At 45.4% G+C, this 21636-nt stretch overlaps 2 protein-coding genes across 2 annotated transcripts in view; both read left to right on the plus strand.

The window, feature by feature from the left end:
• LOC139924876 (type II inositol 3,4-bisphosphate 4-phosphatase-like) overlaps window positions 1–3277 on the plus strand; it is an 11181-nt gene extending 7904 nt beyond the window's left edge. Inside the window, exons 6-7 of the mRNA XM_078281787.1 lie at window positions 180–334; window positions 2937–3277. Coding sequence (XP_078137913.1) covers window positions 180–334; window positions 2937–3057 — 276 coding nt within the window. The 3' untranslated portion in view covers window positions 3058–3277. The remainder of the gene's footprint in view (window positions 1–179; window positions 335–2936) is intronic.
• Window positions 3278–4971: 1694 nt separating this feature from the next.
• Window positions 4972–21190, plus strand: rnf150b (ring finger protein 150b). The gene is made up of 6 exons (XM_071916082.2): window positions 4972–5632; window positions 12409–12659; window positions 16690–16844; window positions 17886–17982; window positions 19850–20111; window positions 20682–21190. The coding sequence occupies exons 1-6, from the start codon at window positions 5176–5178 to the stop codon at window positions 20798–20800; spliced, it is 1341 nt and encodes a 446-aa protein (XP_071772183.1). The 5' UTR covers window positions 4972–5175; the 3' UTR covers window positions 20801–21190.
• The last annotated feature ends 446 nt before the right edge of the window (window positions 21191–21636 follow it).

A 21636-nucleotide genomic window follows, 5' to 3' on the forward strand; every position in this document is an offset into this window, starting at 1 on the left:
GGTGCTGTATGTTCACATTTAGGGTGCTTTATGTTCACATTTGCGGTGCTTCACGAAAATAGGGGCCCAAAGTCTTTGTGTGTCTCTACCTGTATCTTTATGTTCATGTGTGTGCTCTTCTGTGTGTGTGTGTGTGTGTGTGTGTGTGTGTGTGTGTGTGTGTGTGTGTGTGTGTGCAGCTGTGTCGCAGGCTGAACGGAGTGCGTCTCACCAGCTGTAAGAGTGCGAAGGACCGGACGGCCATGTCAGTGACGCTGGAGCAGTGTGTGTTACTGAGGGAACGACACACACTCAGCCAGCAGCACTTCAGCCAGGCGCTGCACTGCATGAGGAGGTGGGGTGTGTGTGTGTGTGTGTGTGTGTGTGTGTGAGAGAGAGAGAGAGAGGTGTGTGTGTGAGAGAGAGAGAGGTGTGTGTGTGTGTGTGTGTGTGTGTGTGTGAGAGAGAGAGGTGTGTGTGTGTGTGTGTGTGTGTGTGTGTGAGAGAGAGAGAGAGAGAGGTGTGTGTGTGAGAGAGAGAGGTGTGTGTGTGTGTGTGTGTGAGAGAGAGAGGTGTGTGTGTTTGTGTTTACCCCTGAGAAAACAACAAAATGAAAAAGGACCAACCCTCCCTTCCTCCACAAGTTCAGTACATCTCCACTCCTTTCCTTTCCTCTTTCCTTTCCTTTCCCTTCCCCCTTTCCTTTCCTCCACTCTTTTCCATTCCTTCACTCTTTTCCATTCCTTCCCTTTCGTCCGCTCTTTTCCTTTCCTTTCCTCCTCTTTCCTTTCCTTTCCTTTGCTCGTTCCCTTTCCTTTCCTTTCATTTCCTCCACTCCTTTCCTTTCCTTTCCTTACCTTTCCTTTCATTTCCTTTCCTCTTGTTATTTTTATGTTGAGTTGGTTCTACTTTAACCTTTCTGTTTTTTGTCTGGTTTTTGTTTTTCTTTCTTCTCTTTTCCTTTTGCTTTCTTCATGCCATTCTCGCATCTGTGTTCTTTTGCTTCCCTCCTTCCTTTCCCCTCCTCTCTTTCTTTCTGTCTTTCTTTTTTCTGCTATTCCTCCTTCTTCCTGCATCTCCATTTTTTCTCTCTCCTCTCTCTCTGTCTCTCTCTCTCACACACACACACACACACACACACACACACACACACACACACACACACACACACTCCCCTCCTGCTGCTCCAGGTCTCGTCTGTCCTGGGGTCAGATGCTGGGTTGTTATTCCCAGTCGGGACTCTCAGTCTCTGGGTCGGACCCCGGGGCTCGGGCCCCTCCCCCCCCCCAGCTCCTGGCCCCTAAGCCCCCCCGACGGCACCTGTACCCGGTGGCCTTCCTGCTGGTGACCTCACACCTGCTGGTGCTGTGGCTCATCCTCAGCCTGGTCGTCCTGCTGGCCCGATACCAGTGACCCCCCACACCGGAGGACTGGGAACACTGGACAGACTGGACAGACTGGGAATACTGGGCATGGGGATGGATGGATGGACTGGTTGACTCATTGGTCATTATGTTATAAAGGAATACACCAACTTTTTGAGAGATTGTCCTGTTGGTCAACTTATCTGTGAAGTGACGAGAACAGAGACACCAAAACCATCCATGAGTCCCTGGTAGATCTCTGCTCCATGCTAACACTGTAGCATCTGCTATGTTGAGTGATAGTAGCTCCATGCTAACACTTTAGCATCTGCTATGTTGAGTGATAGTAGCTCCATGCTAACACTGTAGCATCTGCTATGTTGAGTGATAGTAGCTCCATGCTAACACTGTAGCATCCGCTATGTTGAGTGATAGTAGCTCCATGCTAACACTGTAGCATCCGCTATGTTGAGTGATAGTAGCTCCATGCTAACACTTTAGCATCCGCTATGTTGAGTGATAGTAGCTCCATGCTAACACTTTAGCATCCGCTATGTTGAGTGATAGTAGCTCCATGCGCTAACACTTAAGCATCCGATATTGAGTTATAGTAGCTCTATGCTAACACTTTAGCATACGCTATGTTGAGTGATAATAGCTCCACGCTAACACATTAGCATACACTATGTTGAGTGATAGTAGCCACGAAAATGAGAACTTGTAGCAGCTCTAAAGCTAAATGTTAAGTAATCTTAAATGACATGCAGCTGAGTCTGGCAGTTTTGTGTAGGAGATTGGTAAAAATGTACACAAAATGTTAGCATGGAGCTACTATCTCTCAACATTAAGCTAAAGTGTTAGCATGGAGCCTACTATCACTCAACATAGAGTATGCTAAAGTGTTAGCATGGAGCTACTATCATTCAACATAGAGTATGCTAAAGTGTCAGCATGGAGCTACTATCACTCAACATAGAGCATGCTAAAGTGTTAGCATGGAGCTACTATCACTCAACATAGAGCATGCTAAAGTGTTAGCATGGAGCTACTATAACTCAACATAGAGCATGCTAAAGTGTTAGCATGGAGCTACTATCACTCAACGTAGAGCATGCTAAAGTGTTAGCATGGAGCACTGGGGACACATGGATGATTTTGGTGTCTTTTCTCATCACAGCTAACTTGTCCAATGGAACAGTCTAATAAAATGTTGGTGTATTCCTTTAAGTATTTATTTTTGTTGACATATATTTGGTTTAACTTTCTTTCAGATGTCTATTTATTTATCCATTGATTTATTTATTCACACTCTGATGTGTGTGTGTGTGTGTAGGAGTGTAATGTGTGTATGGATGGAGTTCTGTGTGTCTGTTTGTCACCTGAATTCCAAGACAGACAGACCACTCTTAATCAATATACATCATTGATCTTTGGTGTGTGGTAGGAGATCAATCACTTAATGTTCATTCATTCGTGTGTGTGTGCGTGTGTGTGTGTGTGTGTGTGTGTTTTCTTGTGTGTGTGTGCCTGTTTATATCTGTTTGCTTGTGTGTATTTCTGCATTTCTGTGTGTGTGTGTGTGTGTGTGTGCAGGGAGGGCTGCAGGATGGAGAATGTGCAGAAGAACGTGGGCAGCAGGAAGTTCGCCTTCAGCTCCATCCAACTGCTGACCTTCCCCAAACTGTACAGACCGCCGGATGGCAGCTACGGATAGAGGGAGAGAGAGAGAGAGAGAGAGAGAGAGAGAGAGGGAGGGGGGGTTCTGTAATTTCTGTAAAGATTTTTATCCAGATAAAATTGTCACTGTCTAATTGAAGTTGTTTTGTTGTATTGTAAGTAGTGTGTGTGTGTGTGTGTGTGTGTGTGTGTGTGTGCGAAGTTCATCAGTCAGCGATGTGTTCACGGTGGCAGCAGATGTTTGATTTACAAACATATTTCTGGAATAAATGAATACTTGATGACTCTGGATGACTGGATTTCTGTATCTGTCAAATATATCAATCGATTGATACAGTGACACCAAACTGAAGCAGGTGATGCTCTTACTGCTGAAGTAATCTTTGGTTCACAACATGATTGACAGCTCAACATTAAACTTCAGTCCTCGGTTCACTGAATGAGACTCTTTACAGACTGGATCCTCTGTTTTAGACATACTGATGAAAGGAAAGAAAGGGAAAAGAGTGGAGGAAAGGAAAGTAGAGGAGAGGAAATGAAAAGAGGAAAGGAAAGTAGAGGAAAGGAAAAGAGCAGAGGAAAGGAAAGTAGAGGAGAGGAAATGAAAAGAGGAAAGGAAAGTAGAGGAAAGGAAAAGAGCAGAGGAAAGGAAAGTAGAGGAGAGAGGAACAGGAAAGGAAAGAGGAGGAAGGAAAAGAACAGAGGAAAGGAAAGTAGAGGAGAGAGGAAAGGAAAGGAACGAGGAGGAAAGGAAAAGAGCAGAGGAAAGGAAAGTAGAGGAGAGAAGAACAGGAAAGGAACGAGGAGGAAAGGAAAAGAGCAGAGGAAAGGAAAGTAGAGGAGAGAGGAAAGGAAAATAGAGGAAATGAAGGGAGAAGAGGAAAGGAATAAAGCAAATGAAAGGAAAAGAGCAGAGGAAAGGGAAGTAGGCATTTCTGCTAAATTACGTAATGTAATGTAATGAGAGAAAAGGAAAGAAGAAAGGGAAAGGAAAGAGGAGGAAAGGAAAGGAAAATAGCGAAGGAAAGGACTCGACTCACAGTGTATTTGTTGTATTTGTTGGTGTTGTTCCTCCAGGCCGCGAGGCGGCGCTGCTCCGCTCTCAGCCACCAACAGCTGCGTCAAGATAGACAGACTTAGCCACACCAAGACAGGAAATCAAAGGATTTGTCCTTCAAAATAAAAGCGTAACATGTATCACGTTTGAGAAAAAGTGGGTATTGGGGTGTGTGCAGAGCAACAAAAATCCTAAATACTCAGTTGATTTATTAAGTTGTATTTGGAGTTTGACTGTAGCTGTAAAATATATACTTAAAATGAATATAGGCCGACTGTACTATGAGGAATGGCATTTTCTGATTAAACCGTGTCTTTTGGATGGGTAAATGTATGACTACAAATTCTTCAACCCTAAAGTGTGGCACAGTAGTTTTCCCTATGAAAGCTACAAAATGGGTGTCGTATGTATTCATAAATGTATGAGTTTGGCGTTTTGGATTTTGTTTATTTTATTATTTTATTTAGTTTTTTTGTGTTTTGTACTACTCGATATGCAAGTGGTCGACGGGGGTTTTATTATGGATTTTATTTCTCACCGGAAGCGACGGCTATCTGTCTAAATAAACCACCGGAAGTCCTGTCTCTTAATTTCTCTAGCTTGACACTGGACCTCAGGCCCAGTCAAAACAATACAGTTCACCTGGCCTGCTCTGTCCAGCTAGCTTTAATATTAAACACATTACTAACTGACCTGTTTGTAGAATAAACTAACTGCCCGGTGTTTTACTTCGGTAAGATTCAGACGCGTCGTTTTCACGGTTTATTTTGTCGAACTGTGTTGTTTTTTTTGCGTGGAGGGTTTCCCGTGGGTGTTTGTTTTGTTCTCGGTTGTTGGAAATGGAGACGGCTAACGCTAACGCTAGGCGTCTGCTGCTAGCTAGCCAAACAGAAGCGGACAGGAGCGGCTGAAAACACGAAAAAAGGAGAAGAGGCGAGAGGAGAGGAGGAAAACGGGGTGGAGAGCGAAGTAAAAACGAAATAAAACCCCGGTCAGTTAGCTGGTTAGCATGGTGGAATAGGCGGCTCCGGTGTTGACCGCTATCAGGCTCCGACCGACCGACCGACCGACGGTTATCTCTCACCGGGGAGGAGCGCCATGGCCCCGGGCTCGCTGGTCGCGGCTTGCCGCAGCCTGGCCCTCTCGACGTGGCTGCTGTCCTTCTGCTTCGTCCACCTGCTGTGCCTGGACTTCACCGTGGCCGAGCGGGAGGAGTGGTACACCGCCTTCGTCAACATCACCTACGTGGACCCGGCCACCTCCGAGGTCCGCACCGAGAAGACGGAGTGCGGCCGGTACGGGGAGCACTCGCTGAAGCGGGACGCCAAGGGGACGGTGGTGCTGCCGGCCGCGCCGCACGACCGGCAGGCCTGCGACCCCAACACCCGGTTCGCGGTGCCCGCTCAGGCCGGGGCCTGGATCGCCCTGATCGCCCGGGGAAACTGCACCTGCAAGGACAAGATCCGCCACGCCGCCAGCCACAACGCCTCGGCGGTCGTGATATTTAACGTGGGATCCGCTAATGCCAACGAGACCATCACCATGCCTCACCCAGGTATGATCACAACAGCTGGTCTGAAGCCTGGTTTACTGCACAATGTTTGTATTTTACCCATTTAGCTGATGATCTGATCCAGATCGACTAGTGAGTGCAGCTGCAGAATGAGCTTCAACTCACAGATCACCAACATTACAAGCAGCCAATAATAACATCTTATACATTTACATCTTAGACATTTAGGCCTAACTGACTCTTAACCAGAGAGAAAAAAATAGGCCTGGGCGATATTATCGTTTATCGTCTTCAGTGGATTGATTTTGGGATATCGTGAAACACAATTCTGCTGTCTGAACCGATGATAACATTTTATTTTTATATAAAATGAGGTGTGGAACATTTTATGGAATATTATTTGAAAGTGTCAGTTTTGTTTGACATCACACCGAACATTACCATTCAGTTCAATGGGATGAACATTAATTTGATTATTTAACAGGTGATTTTGCATAGATACATATCGATATTGTCAAAAATCCATATGATTATTGTGATATTGATTTCAACCATATCATCCAGCCCTATTAAATAGACGCAGCAGGAGAATAGGTTTCAATTCCTAGATCCCCAGCATTACAACCAACTATTAGGTCAAGGGTCAGAGGTCACAGCACCCTGACAGTAGATGGAACAAATCTTCCTGTGACCCTAGAACGATCATAAAAGGTAGAAATACAAGGTAAAAAAATAACGTAAGATCAATGGAGGGAGTTGGACGGGTTTTTTCTGCATGTGCAGCCAAGAGTGAAGGGTGTAAAGGTCTTACAGCTGCCTGAAAATACAAACAACATAAGGCAAACATGCACAAATGGTGTGTGTGAGAGAGAGAGAGAGAGAGAGAGAAAGGACAAAAATAGTAAACTAGGCCTTGGTGTTGTCGGTGCAAAATTCAGCCAAGCCAAACAGCTGAGAGCAGAAATGGTGTCAAACAGTCCGCCACATCTTGAACTGGATCCCAGTCCGTCTAATCTGGTTCACCAGCCGGTGCCAGGAGCCAAATATGGATCTGTTCTCCACAGCGGGAGCCGGACACCCGGCCGGCACCAAAACCCCGGAGGAAGAGCTGCTGCAAATCTGTCCGAATCAACGCAGAAACACAAGAAACTTAGCAAAGGATTTCACCGTCTGCTGTTCTGTATGTTTAGATACTAGGGCTGGGCGACATGGTTGAAATCTATATCATGATTTTCTATATCGATATATATATATATATATATATATCACGATATGGCTCACGTCTGCAAAATCACATGTTAAATAATCAAATTCATGTTCATCCCATTGAACTGAATGGTAATGTTCGGTGTGATGTCAGACAAAACTGAAGTTTTCAAATAATATTCCTACCACACCTCATTTTGTCAGTTTTTAAATAAAATGTGCTTGTTCTCCTCAGTTCAGACGGCAGAATCGTGTGTCATGATTTCCCAAAATCACCAAATCATCACCACGATTCCACTGAAGGACGATAAACAATAATATTGAAGTATCGCCTGGCCTTATTAGATATTAAACTTAGTAGTGGTATCAAAATCAAAAGTCTGGTATTGTACAGCTAGCAGGGCTATTTCTCGCATATTTTTTTTAATTTTTACTTTATTTAACCAGGTAAAGTCTCATTGAGATTTAAAATCTCTTTTGCAAGAGAGACCAGGCTAAGACAGCAGCAATTAAACACACACAAAGTTACAGATAACACAACAAAGAAAGTAACATAGAAAAATAGAAACATAAAACTGTATCATGTCAAACGCAAATTAAAATCAAGTGCAATAAAATTTGGATTGGGGGTAAAATAACAGCCACAGTTCCCTATTGAATGTGTTTCCAAGTCTTTTAAAAAGTTTTTAGATTCACCAATTTTCCAACCGCAAACCCGCCCGAATTAAACCTCTGAAACCGTTCCTCGTTTAGCCGGGGACCTGGAACCTCCTTCAAGGACCCCTGGAGGCCCCTGGGCCCCGGTTTGGGAACCCCTAATCTAGACAGAGAGTGAATGAGTATGAGTGAAAGTAATATATCATCGTATTGATTCTCAAACTGATGGTGTGTTCATAGTTTCACCGCCTTGTATCTCGGCTGTTACGGCAGTATGATCACTGATACTGTGTGTGTGTGTGTGTGTGTGTGGATGGATGTGTGTGTGTGTGTGTGTGTGTGTGAGAGAGTGGGACATTGATCCCAGGGGTGTATTTTTAGGTACAGGCTAATCGATCTTGGTGTTCTGTCCAGTAACAAATGGTGTGTGTGTGTGTGTGTGTTGGTGGGTGAGACAGAGTGCAATGCTGGCCTCAGGGGGTTTATCCAACTGACACACACACACACACACACACACACGGAGCACCTCTGCGCTCCATGCTGTGTTTTCTGTTCATCACCACCTTAAAGCGAAGGTTCAGGGTTGTTGGAAACCTTCATATTGATCGCTAACCGATCGCTAACCGATCCTCCTGTTAAAGGAAACGGGTTGAGGTTTTTATTCTGGTTTCTGATCCGCGGCACCGGCCTCCTGGAAGGAAACCAGGGCTGCACGGTTAATAAAGATAGATATCATCGTAGACATTGTATATCTGGGTTTCCTGTTCCTGTCATCAATACTTATGTAATTGGGCGATATTCAACCCAGCACCAGACATCGTTTCAGCGTCACCGCTATGCGTTGGCTCAGTGGTTCTCAAACTTGAGGGCGGTGAGATGATTTATGGGATATGGGAAAAAACATTTCTACCATACAAATTTTCTATCTTGTAATTTTTCAGCTTTTTCTCAAATTTTTGCTTTTTTTCTCTTGTGAAATACTGAACTACAGCCTGCAGGCCTCCTCTGATCATCAGATGAAACAACTTGGAAAAAGGAAAATATTTTTTTGGGGTGAACTGTTCATTACTCTGCATATTTATCCTATTTACGGTAACATTGGATGTTAACTGCTGGAGGATGGAGGGTGTTAACTGCTTCATTATCTTAGGGATCCAAACCTGTGTGGGAGAACCAGCTGTCAGTATACTTTGCCTTTATTTTTGGCTCTTACTTGTAGTTTGACACAAGCTTGCCGGTGTCTTCCAGCTGGGTTAAATTAGATTAAGTTAAATGTTCCAGTATTGCTGATTTTCCAGTATTCTGTGATTATTACATATGGGAATTAAAACTGTGATGTGATTAGACACCATTAATCAGTTTTTCTTGGGATCAAATCCAGGACCACAACACTTTTTATTTCCCCTCTTTGATCCGGTCCTGGCTGTTTGTGTTTTTTCTTCTTCTTCTTCTCCATGATCTGATTTGTCTTGGACACACGGCTCCCATTCATCTCTTAACTGGAGGTTTCTGTTTTCTTGCTTGTTTTGGCGTTCCCGGTCACATTTCTCTGATTTTTTTTCATGATGTTCTGGGGGAAACAGAAGCAGAGAGGGAGGAGGGATTGACAATTTGGCGTGTGTTCTGCTGAAGTCATGTTACTTTTATTTATAAAGAGCTTCTGGTTCGTCACAAAGGGCTTCACACAGCTTTTTCCATCGCACCAACACTATGCTGCACTAAAGTGAGCGCTTGACACCAAAGATAGAGACAAAACCAAACAGCTGATAGATTTGAAATGGTAATTGTGACACATATACACATTGACAAAGATTTATCAAATACTTGGCGTTTGACAAAAGTGTAGGGAAGTAATTACAAAGGTAGGTAGGTAAGAAGGTAGGGAGGAAGAAGGTAGGAATGTAAGAAGGTAGGAAGGTAAGAAGGTAGGGAGGTAATTAAGAAGACAGGAAGGTAGGTAGTTAAGAAGGTAGCTAGGTAAGAAGGTAGGAAGGAAAGAAGGTAGGTACAAAGGAAGGTAGGGAGGTAGTTAACAGGCAGGAAAGTTATGTAAGAAGGGAATAAAGTAGGTACAAAGGAAGGTAGGGAGGTAAGAAGGTAGGGAGGTAATTAAGAAGACAGGAAGGTAGGTAGATAAGAAGGTAGCTAGGTAGGAAGGAAAGAAGGTAGGTACAAAGGAAGGTAGGGAGGTAAGAAGGTAGGGAGGTAATTAAGAAGACAGGAAGGTAGGTAGATAAGAAGGTAGCTAGGTAGGAAGGAAAGAAGGTAGGTACAAAGGAAGGTAGGGAGGTAAGAAGGTAGGGAGGTAATTAAGAAGACAGGAAGGTAGGTAGATAAGAAGGTAGCTAGGTAAGAAGGTAGGAAGGAAAGAAGGTAGGTACAAAGGAAGGTAGGGAGGTAGTTAAGAAGGCAGGACGGTTGGTAGGTAGGAAGGAAGGTAAGGAGGTAGTTAAGAGGCTAGGTAGGAAAGTTGTTATGTAAGAAGGGAATAAAGTAGGTACAAAGGAAGGTAAGGACGTACAGTATGTAAGAAAATAGGTAGGAAGGTCAGCGGATGAAAAGGAAGGGAGGTAAGAAGATGGGAAGGTTGGTTTGGAAGGAAGGAAGGTAAGGAGGTAGGTAGGAAATTGGGTAACAAGGTAGGAAGATAAGTAGGATGTTAGGTAACAAGGTAGGTAGGTAGGTAGGAAGTTGGGTAAGAAGGTAGGACGTTAGGAAGATAGGCTGGTAAGAATGTTGTAGGTATGAAGGTAAGCAGGTATGGAAAAGAAAAAAACAACAGAAGAAGAAAATAGCAAACGACCCGTACGCTCTCTCTCTCTGTGTGTGTGTGTGTGTGTGTGTGTGTGTGTGTGTGTGTGTGTGTGTGTGTGTGTGGTCTGTTTTCATGCTGTAGTCTCTTGTCTAGAAGAAGATAAATGGCAGGCTTTGGTGTGTTTGAGTGTGTGCACGTGTCTGTCTGTGTGTGTGTGTGTGTGTGTGTGTGTGTGTGTGTGTGTGTGTGTGTGTGTGTGTATAATAACAGTGTAGCAGCCAGAAGGTTCACCTGGAGGAATCATTACCTGAGACCTCAAACCAGCATTCCCAGCATTCCTCAGAGAGACGAGCAGAGATGTTATCAAGTGTGTGTGTGTGTGTGTGTGTGTGTGTGTGTGTGTGTGTGTGTGTGTGTACTGAGAGTCAGGCCTCAGTCACAAGGATAACCTCAAATTGCCGATTTACCCAAAAACAGCCTGGATGTTGTCGTTTCTCACACACACACACACACACACACACACATGCTTGTATTGAAGTATTCTCTACCTCACAAATACAGAGACAGTGTTTGTACACAGTAGTGGTGTGTGTGTGTGTGTGTGTGTGTTGGTGTGTATCCTGTTACACAATCAGCAGCAGTTTCCACCAGGCTGGTGGGTTGGGGTTAAGGTGTTCTTCTTCTGCTGTTTGTTCTTCTTCTGCTGTTTGTTCTTCTTCTGCTGTTTGTTCTTCTTCTGCTGTTTGTTCTTCTTCAGCTGCTTGTTCTTCTTTTGCTTCTTCTCTAGTACCTCGACCTCCCTGTGGAGGGGGGCAAGAGAACAAACTGTTTGCCCCCGGGGGTCAATAAAGTTTCTTCTTTTGTTTCTGCTGCTGCTACTGGTTCTTCTTGTTGTGCTGCTTGTTCTTCGTCTGCTCCCTCTTGTTCTTCCTCTGCTGCTGGTTCTTCTGCTGCTGCTTCTTCCCCTTCTTCCTCTACTGTTCCATCTTCTTCTTCTCCTTCTTCATCTGCTGTTCCATCTTCTTCTCCTTCTTCCTCTGCTGTTCCATATTCTGCTCCTTCTTCCTCTGCTGTTTCATCTTCTGCTCCTTTCATCTTCTTCTGCTTCTTCCTCTGCTGCTGGTTCTTCTGCTGCTGCTTCCTCTCCTTCTTCCTCTACTATTCCATCTTCTTCTCCTTCTTCCTCTGCTGTTCCATCTTCTGCTCCTTCTTCCTCTACTGTTCCATCTTCTTCTTCTCCTTCCTCTGCTGTTTCATCTTCTTCTGCTCCTTCTTCCTCTGCTGTTCCATCTTCTTCTGCTCCTTCTTCCTCTGCTGTTCCATCTTCTTCTGCTTCTTCTCCTTCTTCCTCTGCTGTTCCATCTTCTTCTGCTCCATCTTCTTCTGCTCCTTCTTCCTCTGCTGTTCCATCTTCTTCTGCTCCTTCTTCCTCTGCTGTTCCATCTTCTTCTGCTTCTTCTCCTTCTTCCTCTGCTGTTCCATCTTCTTCTGCTCCTTCTTCCTCTGCTGTTTCATCTTCTGCTCCTTTCATCTTCTTCTGCTTCTTTCTCTGCTGTTCGATCTTCTTCTGCTCCTTCTTCCTCTGCTGTTTCATCTTCTTCTTCTCCTTCTTCCTCTGCTGTTCCATCTTCTTCTTCTCCTTCTTCCTCTGCTGTTTCATCTTCTGCTCCTTCTTCCTCTGCTGTTCCATCTTCTTCTGCTCCTTCTTCCTCTGCTGTTCCATCTTCTTCTGCTCCTTCTTCCTCTGCTGTTCCATCTTCTTCTTCTCCTTCTTCCTCTGCTGTTCCATCTTCTTCTTCTCCTTCTTCCTCTGCTGTTTCATCTTCTGCTCCTTCTTCCTCTGCTGTTCCATCTTCTTCTGCTCCTTCTTCCTCTGCTGTTCCATCTTCTTCTGCTCCTTCTTCCTCTGCTGTTCCATCTTCTTCTTCTCCTTCTTCCTCTGCTGTTCCATCTTCTTCTGCTCCTTCTTCCTCTGCTGTTCCATCTTCTTCTTCTCCTTCTTCCTCTGCTGTTCCATCTTCTTCTTCTCCTTCTTCCTCTGCTGTTCCATCTTCTTCTTCTCCTTCTTCCTCTGCTGTTCCATCTTCTTCTTCTCCTTCTTCCCCTGCTGTTCCATCTTCTTCTGCTGCAGTGTATGTTCAACCAAGTTAAAAGTGAAACTGAACTCGTATACTAAGTTATGTGTCTCTGTGTCTTTCAGGTACGGGCGAGGTGGTCGCCATCATGATCCCCGAACCCAAAGGCCGCGAGGTCGTCTCGCTGCTGGAGCGCAACCTGACGGTTACCATGACGATCACCATCGGCACGCGGAACCTGCAGAAGTACGTGAGCCGGACGTCGGTGGTGTTCGTGTCCATCTCCTTCATCGTGCTGATGATCATCTCCCTCGCCTGGCTCGTCTTCTACTACATCCAGAGGTTCAGATACGCCAACGCCAGGGACAGGAACCAGGTACACACACACACACACACACACACACACACACACACACACACACACAGGTTCTAGTGATAGCCTGATGGTGAAAGATGCGAGCTTGTGGCTGGAGGGTTGCCAGTTTAGTTAAGTTAAAGGGTGATTCTGGTTATTTTCAACCCAGGCTTTATTTTCCTAGTTTTTGCCATCATGATGATTGATTGTCTTCAAAATCTGGCCGTTAGCAGTTAGATAAGAAGGTAAGAGGGTAGGTAGGAAGTTAGGCAAGAAGGTAGGAGGGTAGGTAGGAAGTTAGGTAAGAAGGTAGGAGGGTAGGTAGGAAGGTAGGAGGGTAGGTAGGAAGTTAGGTAAGAAGGTAGGAGGGTAGGTAGGAAGGTAGGAGGGTAGGTAGGAAGTTAGGTAAGAAGGTAAGAGGGTAGGTAGGAAATTAATTAAGAAGGTAGGAGGGTAGGTAGGAAGTTAGGTAAGAAGGTAGGAGGGTAGGTAGGAAGTTAGGTAAGAAGGTAAGAGGGTAGGTAGGAAGTTAGGTAAGAAGGTAGGAGGTTAGGTAAGAAGGTAAGAGGGTAGGTAGGAAGTTAGGTAAGAGGGTAGGAGGTTAGGTAAGAAGGTAAGAGGGTAGGTAGGAAGTTAGGTAAGAGGGTAGGAGGTTAGGTAAGAAGGTAAGAGGGTAGGTAGGAAGTTAGGTAAGAGGGTAGGAGGGTAGGTAGGAGGTTAGGTAAGAAGGTAGGAGGGTAGGTAGGAAGTTAGGTAAGAAGGTAGGAGGTTAGGTAAGAAGGTAAGAGGGTAGGTAGGAAGTTAGGTAAGAGGGTAGGAGGTTAGGTAAGAAGGTAGGAGGGTAGGTTGGAAGTTAGGTAAGAGGGTAGGAGGGTAGGTAGGAGGTTAGGTAAGAAGGTAGGAGGGTAGGTAAGAAGGTAAGAGGGTAGGTAGGAAGTTAGGTAAGAAGGTAGGAGGGTAGGTAGGAAGTTAGGTAAGAAGGTAGGAGGGTAGGTAAGAAGGTAGGAGGGTAGGTAGGAGGTTAGGTAAGAAGGTAGGAGGGTAGGTAGGAAGTTAGGTAAGAAGGTAGGAGGGTAGGTAGGAAGTTAGGTAAGAAGGTAGGAGGGTAGGTAGGAGGTTAGGTAAGAAGGTAGGAGGGTAGGTAGGAAGTTAGGTAAGAAGGTAAGAGGGTAGGTAAGAAGGTAGGAGGGTAGGTAAGAAGGTAGGAGGGTAGGTAGGAAGTTAGGTAAGAAGGTAGGAGGGTAGGTAAGAAGGTAAGAGGGTAGGTAGGAAGTTAGGTAAGAAGGTAGGAGGGTAGGTAAGAAGGTAGGAGGGTAGGTAGGAAGTTAGGTAAGAAGGTAGGAGGGTAGGTAAGAAGGTAGGAGGGTAGGTAGGAAGTTAGGTAAGAAGGTAGGAGGGTAGGTAGGAGGTTAGGTAAGAAGGTAGGAGGGTAGGTAGGAGGTTAGGTAAGAAGGTAGGAGGGTAGGTAGGAAGTTAGGTAAGAAGGTAGGAGGGTAGGTAGGAAGCTAGGTAAGAAGGTAGGAAGCTAGGTAAGAAGGTAGGAGGGTAGGTAGGAGGTTAGGTAAGAAGGTAGGAGGGTAGGTAGGAAGTTAGGTAAGAAGGTAGGAGGGTAGGTAGGAAGCTAGGTAAGAAGGTAGGAAGCTAGGTAAGAAGGTAGGAAGTTAGGTAAGAAGGTAGGAGGGTAGGTAGGAAGCTAGGTAAGAAGGTAGGAAGCTAGGTAAGAAGGTAGGAAGCTAGGTAAGAAGGTAGGAAGTTAGGTAAGAAGGTAGGAGGGTAGGTAGGAGGTTAGGTAAGAAGGTAGGAGGGTAGGTAGGAAGTTAGGTAAGAAGGTAGGAGGGTAGGTAGGAAGTTAGGTAAGAAGGTAGGAGGTTAGGTAAGAAGGTAGGAGGGTAGGTAGGAAGTTAGGTAAGAAGGTAGGAGGGTAGGTAGGAGGTTAGGTAAGAAGGTAGGAGGGTAGGTAGGAAGTTAGGTAAGAAGGTAGGAGGGTAGGTAGGAAGCTAGGTAAGAAGGTAGGAGGGTAGGTAGGAAGCTAGGTAAGAAGGTAGGAAGCTAGGTAAGAAGGTAGGAGGGTAGGTAGGAGGTTAGGTAAGAAGGTAGGAGGGTAGGTAGGAAGTTAGGTAAGAAGGTAGGAGGGTAGGTAGGAAGCTAGGTAAGAAGGTAGGAAGCTAGGTAAGAAGGTAGGAAGCTAGGTAAGAAGGTAGGAAGTTAGGTAAGAAGGTAGGAGGGTAGGTAGGAGGTTAGGTAAGAAGGTAGGAGGGTAGGTAGGAAGTTAGGTAAGAAGGTAGGAGGGTAGGTAGGAAGTTAGGTAAGAAGGTAGGAGGGTAGGTAGGAGGTTAGGTAAGAAGGTAGGAGGGTAGGTAGGAAGTTAGGTAAGAAGGTAGGAGGGTAGGTAGGAAGCTAGGTAAGAAGGTAGGAGGGTAGGTAGGAAGCTAGGTAAGAAGGTAGGAAGCTAGGTAAGAAGGTAGGAGGGTAGGTAGGAGGTTAGGTAAGAAGGTAGGAGGGTAGGTAGGAAGTTAGGTAAGAAGGTAGGAGGGTAGGTAGGAAGCTAGGTAAGAAGGTAGGAAGCTAGGTAAGAAGGTAGGAAGCTAGGTAAGAAGGTAGGAAGTTAGGTAAGAAGGTAGGAGGGTAGGTAGGAAGCTAGGTAAGAAGGTAGGAAGCTAGGTAAGAAGGTAGGAAGCTAGGTAAGAAGGTAGGAAGCTAGGTAAGAAGGTAGGAGGTTAGGTAAGAAGGTAGGAGGGTAGGTAGGAAGCTAGGTAAGAAGGTAGGAAGCTAGGTAAGAAGGTAGGAAGCTAGGTAAGAAGGTAGGAAGTTAGGTAAGAAGGTAGGAGGGTAGGTAGGAAGCTAGGTAAGAAGGTAGGAAGCTAGGTAAGAAGGTAGGAAGTTAGGTAAGAAGGTAGGAGGGTAGGTAGGAAGCTAGGTAAGAAGGTAGGAAGCTAGGTAAGAAGGTAGGAAGCTAGGTAAGAAGGTAGAAAGCTAGGTAAGAAGGTAGGAAGTTAGGTAAGAAGGTAGGAAGTTAGGTAAGAAGGAAGGAAGTTAGGTAAGAAGGTAGGAAGCTAGGTAAGAAGGTAGGAAGTTAGGTAAGAAGGTAGGAGGGTAGGTAGGAAGCTAGGTAAGAAGGTAGGAAGTTAGGTAAGAAGGTAGGAAGTTAGGTAAGAAGGTAGGAGGGTAGGTAGGAAGCTAGGTAAGAAGGTAGGAGGTTAGGTAAGAAGGTAGGAGGTTAGGTAAGAAGGTAGGAGGGTAGGTAGGAAGCTAGGTAAGAAGGTAGGAAGCTAGGTAAGAAGGTAGGAAGCTAGGTAAGAAGGTAGGAAGTTAGGTAAGAAGGTAGGAGGGTAGGTAGGAAGCTAGGTAAGAAGGTAGGAGGTTAGGTAAGAAGGAAGGAGGGTAGGTAGGAAGCTAGGTAAGAAGGTAGGAAGTTAGGTAAGAAGGTAGGAGGGTAGGTAGGAAGCTAGGTAAGAAGGTAGGAAGTTAGGTAAGAAGGTAGGAGGGTAGGTAGGAAGGTAGGTAAGAAGGTAGGAAGCTAGGTAAGAAGGTAGGAAGTTAGGTAAGAAGGTAGGAGGGTAGGTAGGAAGCTAGGTAAGAAGGTAGGAAGCTAGGTAAGAAGGAAGGAGCTAGATACAGTTATCAGTCCTCATCGGAGCTTGACCCTGTTCTGTTCACACAGTTCAGTTCAGTTATTCAGGAGAGAGACTCCTGCTCAGTCCAGTCGTTTCACTGCAGCCTGCTCCGGTCTGAACCGTTATGCACGTTCACTCTCATGCATAAATTCAGTCGTCACTACCAAACTCTGGCAGTGTGCACACAGCCTTTTGTCACGGAAAAAGTCACGTGGAAAAGAGCTCAAATCACCCAGACTGAAAGCCGGCTGCTTCCTGTTTTGTACCTCGGTGTCAGATCAGTTTCCAAACAATATCATCTCTTTCTCTTTCCTGTCTATCTCTACTGTAAACTATCATAATGAAGCTATTATACTACTATATTTCACCTGGGATTAAATCTTTCTGTCCCCTCTTGCCAACCCCCGCCCCCCCCCCCCCCCCGCCTCCTCCTCCAGCGTCGTCTTGGCGACGCGGCGAAGAAGGCCATCAGTAAGCTGCAGGTTCGAACCATCAGGAAGGGAGACCAGGAGACGGAGGCCGACTTCGACAACTGTGCCGTCTGCATCGAGGGCTACAAGGCCAACGACGTGGTCCGCATACTGCCCTGCAGGTACACACACACACACACACACACACACTCCTCCCAGCAGAGATGTTATCAGCGCAATTGCACAATAAATCGACCAAAATATTGAAATCACAATATTGACTTGTGAAGTTTGTGTCAAAACAAGATTTTCGATCCCCCAAAAAACGTTTCAGAGTTCTCTCACAGGTCTGGAAGATCAGACACGATGTGGAAAATGAATTTTATCACTTCCAGGTCTTGAAAAGTTTGGGAATTACACAAAAAAAAGTCTGGAAAAGTTTAAATACATGTATGAACGCATTTTCTGTTGTTCAACACCCACTGGCGTTTCACATGTTCAGATTTTTGTCGTGTAAAATAAAGTTCAGCTACAGAGGGATTTGATTTAGGCGTTTAGGCACCCAACCACTATTAATGAATACATTATATTGAACACTAAAAGCCTCAAATCCAGTCACACAGGTTTGGAAAATGATGGGATTTTGAAATGGAAAATGTGTAGGAACCCTGTATTTTGTAAGTAAATCTGTTAAGATGAGTCATAACTAAGGATAAGACGGTAATGGGCTTTCCTTCATGCCAGCAAACATTTTTATAAGGTGTCACTTAAAAATAGTCAGTTTTCTTTCAGAATAAAAGTCTTCAAATCAAGTTGCATGTCGGAGAAAATGTCTCAGCCTCACCCTCCATACTGGTTCTAACCTTTTTTTTATATACTTTTACGATGCCATTCTTTATTGAACGAAAGCACATTTTCCTTCCATGGCAGAATAAATGATTTTCAGTTTATTGTTAGCATCTGCTTTCCCTAAAGTAAATCAGCCAATTTTCACCACCTCTAACCTCTGTATGTGTTCGTATCAGTGTGTGTGTGTGTGTGTGTGTGTGTGTGTGTGTTTTATTATCTGTATCCTCCTCAGCCCATAAACTAGAAAACATGAGTTCCTTTGTCAACATTTCAAACATTTTTTGTTGCATCTCAAGCATCTGTATGTGTGTACCAACAGTGTAATTGATTGTAATTGATTGTAATTGATTTATCTTGACTTTCCTTCCTTCCAGACATCTGTTCCATAAGAGCTGTGTGGATCCGTGGCTGCTGGACCATCGCACCTGTCCCATGTGCAAGATGAACATCCTCAAGGCCCTGGGCATCGCTGTGAGTCTTAAAGAAGAGTCATTCGTTTTGTTTTTAACCTGTATGTATTAGGGCTGAACAATTAATCGAAATTTTATCGAAATCGCAATATGGCTTTACTGCAATTTTCAAATCGCAGGAGGCGCAATATTTGTTAAATGTTAATTTGTTTTTTAAATGAAATATTGTGGTGCTGCAGAGACGTCCTGGCCTACACATCATATTCTACAGACTTAAGAAAACATCTTTGTTTGGTACAGATCCCCGCAAAAATCACACCATAATCATTTTAATACGTTTTTCAATTAAAATGAGAATAATAATGTAAAAATTATCATAATATCGCTCTAATATCGCAAATCATATCGCAACTGTAATATCAGTCAAAATAATCGCAATTAGATATTTTTTTTTAAATCGTTCAGCCCTAGTTATGTATCCAGTGAAAGCACAGCTGGACTTTGTACTGCTTTTTTTCGCTGTTGCTGTGAAGTTAGTCTGTTCTCCAGGTAACCGACCATCATTTGGAGTCCGGTTCTATTCTAAAAGCTGGTTCTACTGAGTTTACTTCAGTTTCCGGAGGTGCCTGGGTGCTGAATCCCTCAGTATACGAGCCGATAGATTACAGGACAGCGCTGCTTTATGGAGATTTATTTGCTGCACAGACATTTTGGGCCCCGATGCCCGTTTTCCGTCTGGACCGAAATGTCTGCGCGGCAAATAAATCTCCATAAAGCAGCGCTGTGCTTGTAATCTTTACCGAGTTAAGTCAGGTATCTACCAGAGGTTTCAGCCGGTCCTGGTCTGTGCTGAACTGCCTCCAGCACAGACCAGGACCTGCTGAAACGTCTGGTAGAGCCAGCAGGTCTGGTCTGGCCTGGTCTGTGCTGAACTGCCTCCAGGCCGCTGTGCAACAGTTGGTTCGCTTTGAAGTCGGCTGAGAAAGTTCCAGAAAGCTCATTTTCTCTCAACAAGCACATTTAAGAAGATGATGTTGACAGTGACGTTTCTCTCTTCTTCTTCTCTCCTTCCTCTCTCCATCCTACTCTCCTAACCCTCTTTTTTCTGTCCATCTAACCATTTTATCTGCCGCTTTCTCTCCTTCTCATCCCCCTCTTCCCCACCTCCGAACCTCTTCTTTCCTGTCTCCTTGCCCCCTTTCCACTCCTCTCTCTCTCACCCCCTCTCTCCTTTCCTTCCTTCCTTTTTCTCCTCTTCTTCTGCTCCTCCCTTTCCTCTCCCTTGTTTCCTGCTCCCTCTTTCTCGCACCCCCCATCTTTCCTCCTTACCCTGTCACCCTCGCTCCTTCTCTTCATCTACATCCACATATCCTTCCCTCCTTTCCTACCCTCTTTCTCCTCCCTCCTCCATCTTCCCTCCTCACCTTTCCTCCTCTCTCTCTCTCTCTTACTATACCTTTCCTTACTATAACTTTCCTCCTTCCCTCCTCTCTCCCTTCTCTCCTTTCCTACCCTCTTACCCTCCATCTTCCCTTCTCACCCTCTTTTCAACCTTCCTTCCCTCTCTCTTACTGTCCCTATATCCTAACTTTCCTCCCTACCTCCTTCCCTCTTTCCTCTCCCCCTCCATCCTCCCTCCTCTTGCTCTCCCCTCCCTTTCTCCTTCATCCTTCTCTCTCTCTTTCTCTCCCCCCTTTCAATTCAATTCAACATGCGTTATTGGCATGAAAGTTAAAAACAATATTGCCAAAGCATTAAAATACAGATCACACTTTGTATCTATCTGTATCTCTGTGTGTGTGTGTGTGTGTGTGTGTGTGTGTGTGCAATGTAATGACTCAACAATTCAGTTTAAGAATTCAACAATAAATAATACAATACTCTCTCTCTCTCTCTCTCTCTCTCTCTCTCTCTCTCCCCCCTCTCAGTTGAATGCAGACTGCCTGGACGACCTGCCTCTGGACTACGACCTGGCCCTGGGTGTGGGCGGGGTAGGGGGAGTGGGGGCCCTGGCCCTGGAGGCCGTGGTGTCCGGGGCGTCCAGCGACGGCACGCTGAGCGAGGGCGGCGGCTCCTCGGTGGTTCTGGACCCCGGGGTGCGGCGGGTCGGCCTGCCGCAGGACTACCAGGACCAAGACACCCTGAGAGACCGGGACAGTCCTGTGACGGCCACCACCGACACACACACAGGTACAAACACACACACACAGGTACAAACACACACACACACACACTCTGAGAGACCGGGACAGTCCTGTGACGGCCACCACTGACACACAACACACAGGTAACAGACCGGCGAGAGAGACAAACACAGCAATATGTCCCTATAATGCATATAGGAGCATGTCCAGTGATGTTATATTGACACCCAGTGGCATTTCTGCAGTATTACACTTGTTGAGGATTTGATCCAAATACTTTTTTTTTTTTTTTGCCTATGGTGAAAATTAATGGGTCCATTTTGGATCCCATTTGCCGTTCTGTTCTTAAAATGGGTGAAATAATGTAAGCAGAAATGTTAAGTTATTACACATTTTAACATTTTAACACGTTACTTAGGTGGTTAGGTTAAAGAGAAGAGTGGGCCAATGGCAGAGGAGAGAGAGAAAGACAGCAGGCTTACACAGCAAGACCAGAAACTGTTTTCAGACTCTGGTCCAGTTGGGCCGCTGACCCAGCTCACCCCGTCGTCCTTACTTTGGGCGATCCTTACTGCGCATGTCTTCTATCTAACCGCTTCACCCCTCCCCCTTCCAGGTGAGCTCCAGCCGATGGCGAGCAGCGCCTCGGTGGCGTCCTTGGTCATCGCCGTGGAAACGGGCCTGTCGGACGAGGAGGGCTCTCTGGAGCAGTGTCCCCTTGGGGACAAGTCCTGAGAGGAGCTCAGCAGAACCAAACCAGAACCGGGACGAAACGGACTCAAACCAGGGCCGGATTTTTAACAGGGTTGGACTTCGGTGGGCCTGAAGGTCCGGAGAGCGTCCCGACTTTAACCAGATCTGAACCAGAACCAAACTTGACCGGAGAAGACTGAGCATGACCTTAGCTAGACCCAGGACCGGGTTCTGGTTTGGACTGGTTTTAAGCGGAAGCTAAGCCAGAACCAATGCCAGATTTTGACTGGGTTTGACTCTCTTGGACCTCGATGAATCAAACAGGATCAGAACTAGAGTGGAGCCAGACTGGACCGAATCAGTTCCAGATTTTGACTGGGTTTAACTTTTTGGACCTGTGTGAACTTTGCTGGTTGTGAACTAGCATCAGAACTGAGCCAAACCAAATGGAAACGGTCTTGACCCAAGATGGGTCCGGATTTTGACGGGGTTTAACATAGTGGATCTAAGTAGAGCAGACGTGTCTTGGTTTTGACCAAATTTCAAATTGACCTGTATGGGTAAGAATTGGACTCGGAGGAAGATCTGACTGACCTGGTTTGGATTCGTTTTCAGTCTCGGACCTGGACTAGCCGCTGCTACCTGGCCAGGGTTACCTAAGATTTAACCTGGGCTTACCTGGGTCTTAACCCTGGTCTTACCTAGGATTATCTGTTAACCCGGGGTTTATCCTGGGCTAAACTAGGGTTTAACTCGGTCTGCCTGTCTTGTCATCTCTCCCGGCAGAAGTCTTAATCGGCACACATTTGCCTCGGTTCGTGCTGTTTCTGGAAACTAGCCAACAATCTGGAGATTAGCCAAGTACACCTGTTTTTTTG

Source organism: Centroberyx gerrardi, chromosome 23, assembly GCF_048128805.1.
Source record: "Centroberyx gerrardi isolate f3 chromosome 23, fCenGer3.hap1.cur.20231027, whole genome shotgun sequence".
In the NCBI taxonomy this organism is placed as follows: domain Eukaryota; kingdom Metazoa; phylum Chordata; class Actinopteri; order Beryciformes; family Berycidae; genus Centroberyx; species Centroberyx gerrardi.

Excerpts from the sequence above, each read along its gene's own strand:
- rnf150b (XM_071916082.2), top strand. The coding sequence starts at position 5,176 with ATGGCCCCGGGCTCGCTGGTCGCGGCTTGCCGCAGCCTGGCCCTCTCG. Across the intron at positions 12,660-16,689 it reads ACGCCAGGGACAGGAACCAG|CGTCGTCTTGGCGACGCGGC; the intron begins GTACACACACAC and ends CTCCTCCTCCAG. Across the intron at positions 20,112-20,681 it reads CACCACCGACACACACACAG|GTGAGCTCCAGCCGATGGCG; the intron begins GTACAAACACAC and ends TCCCCCTTCCAG.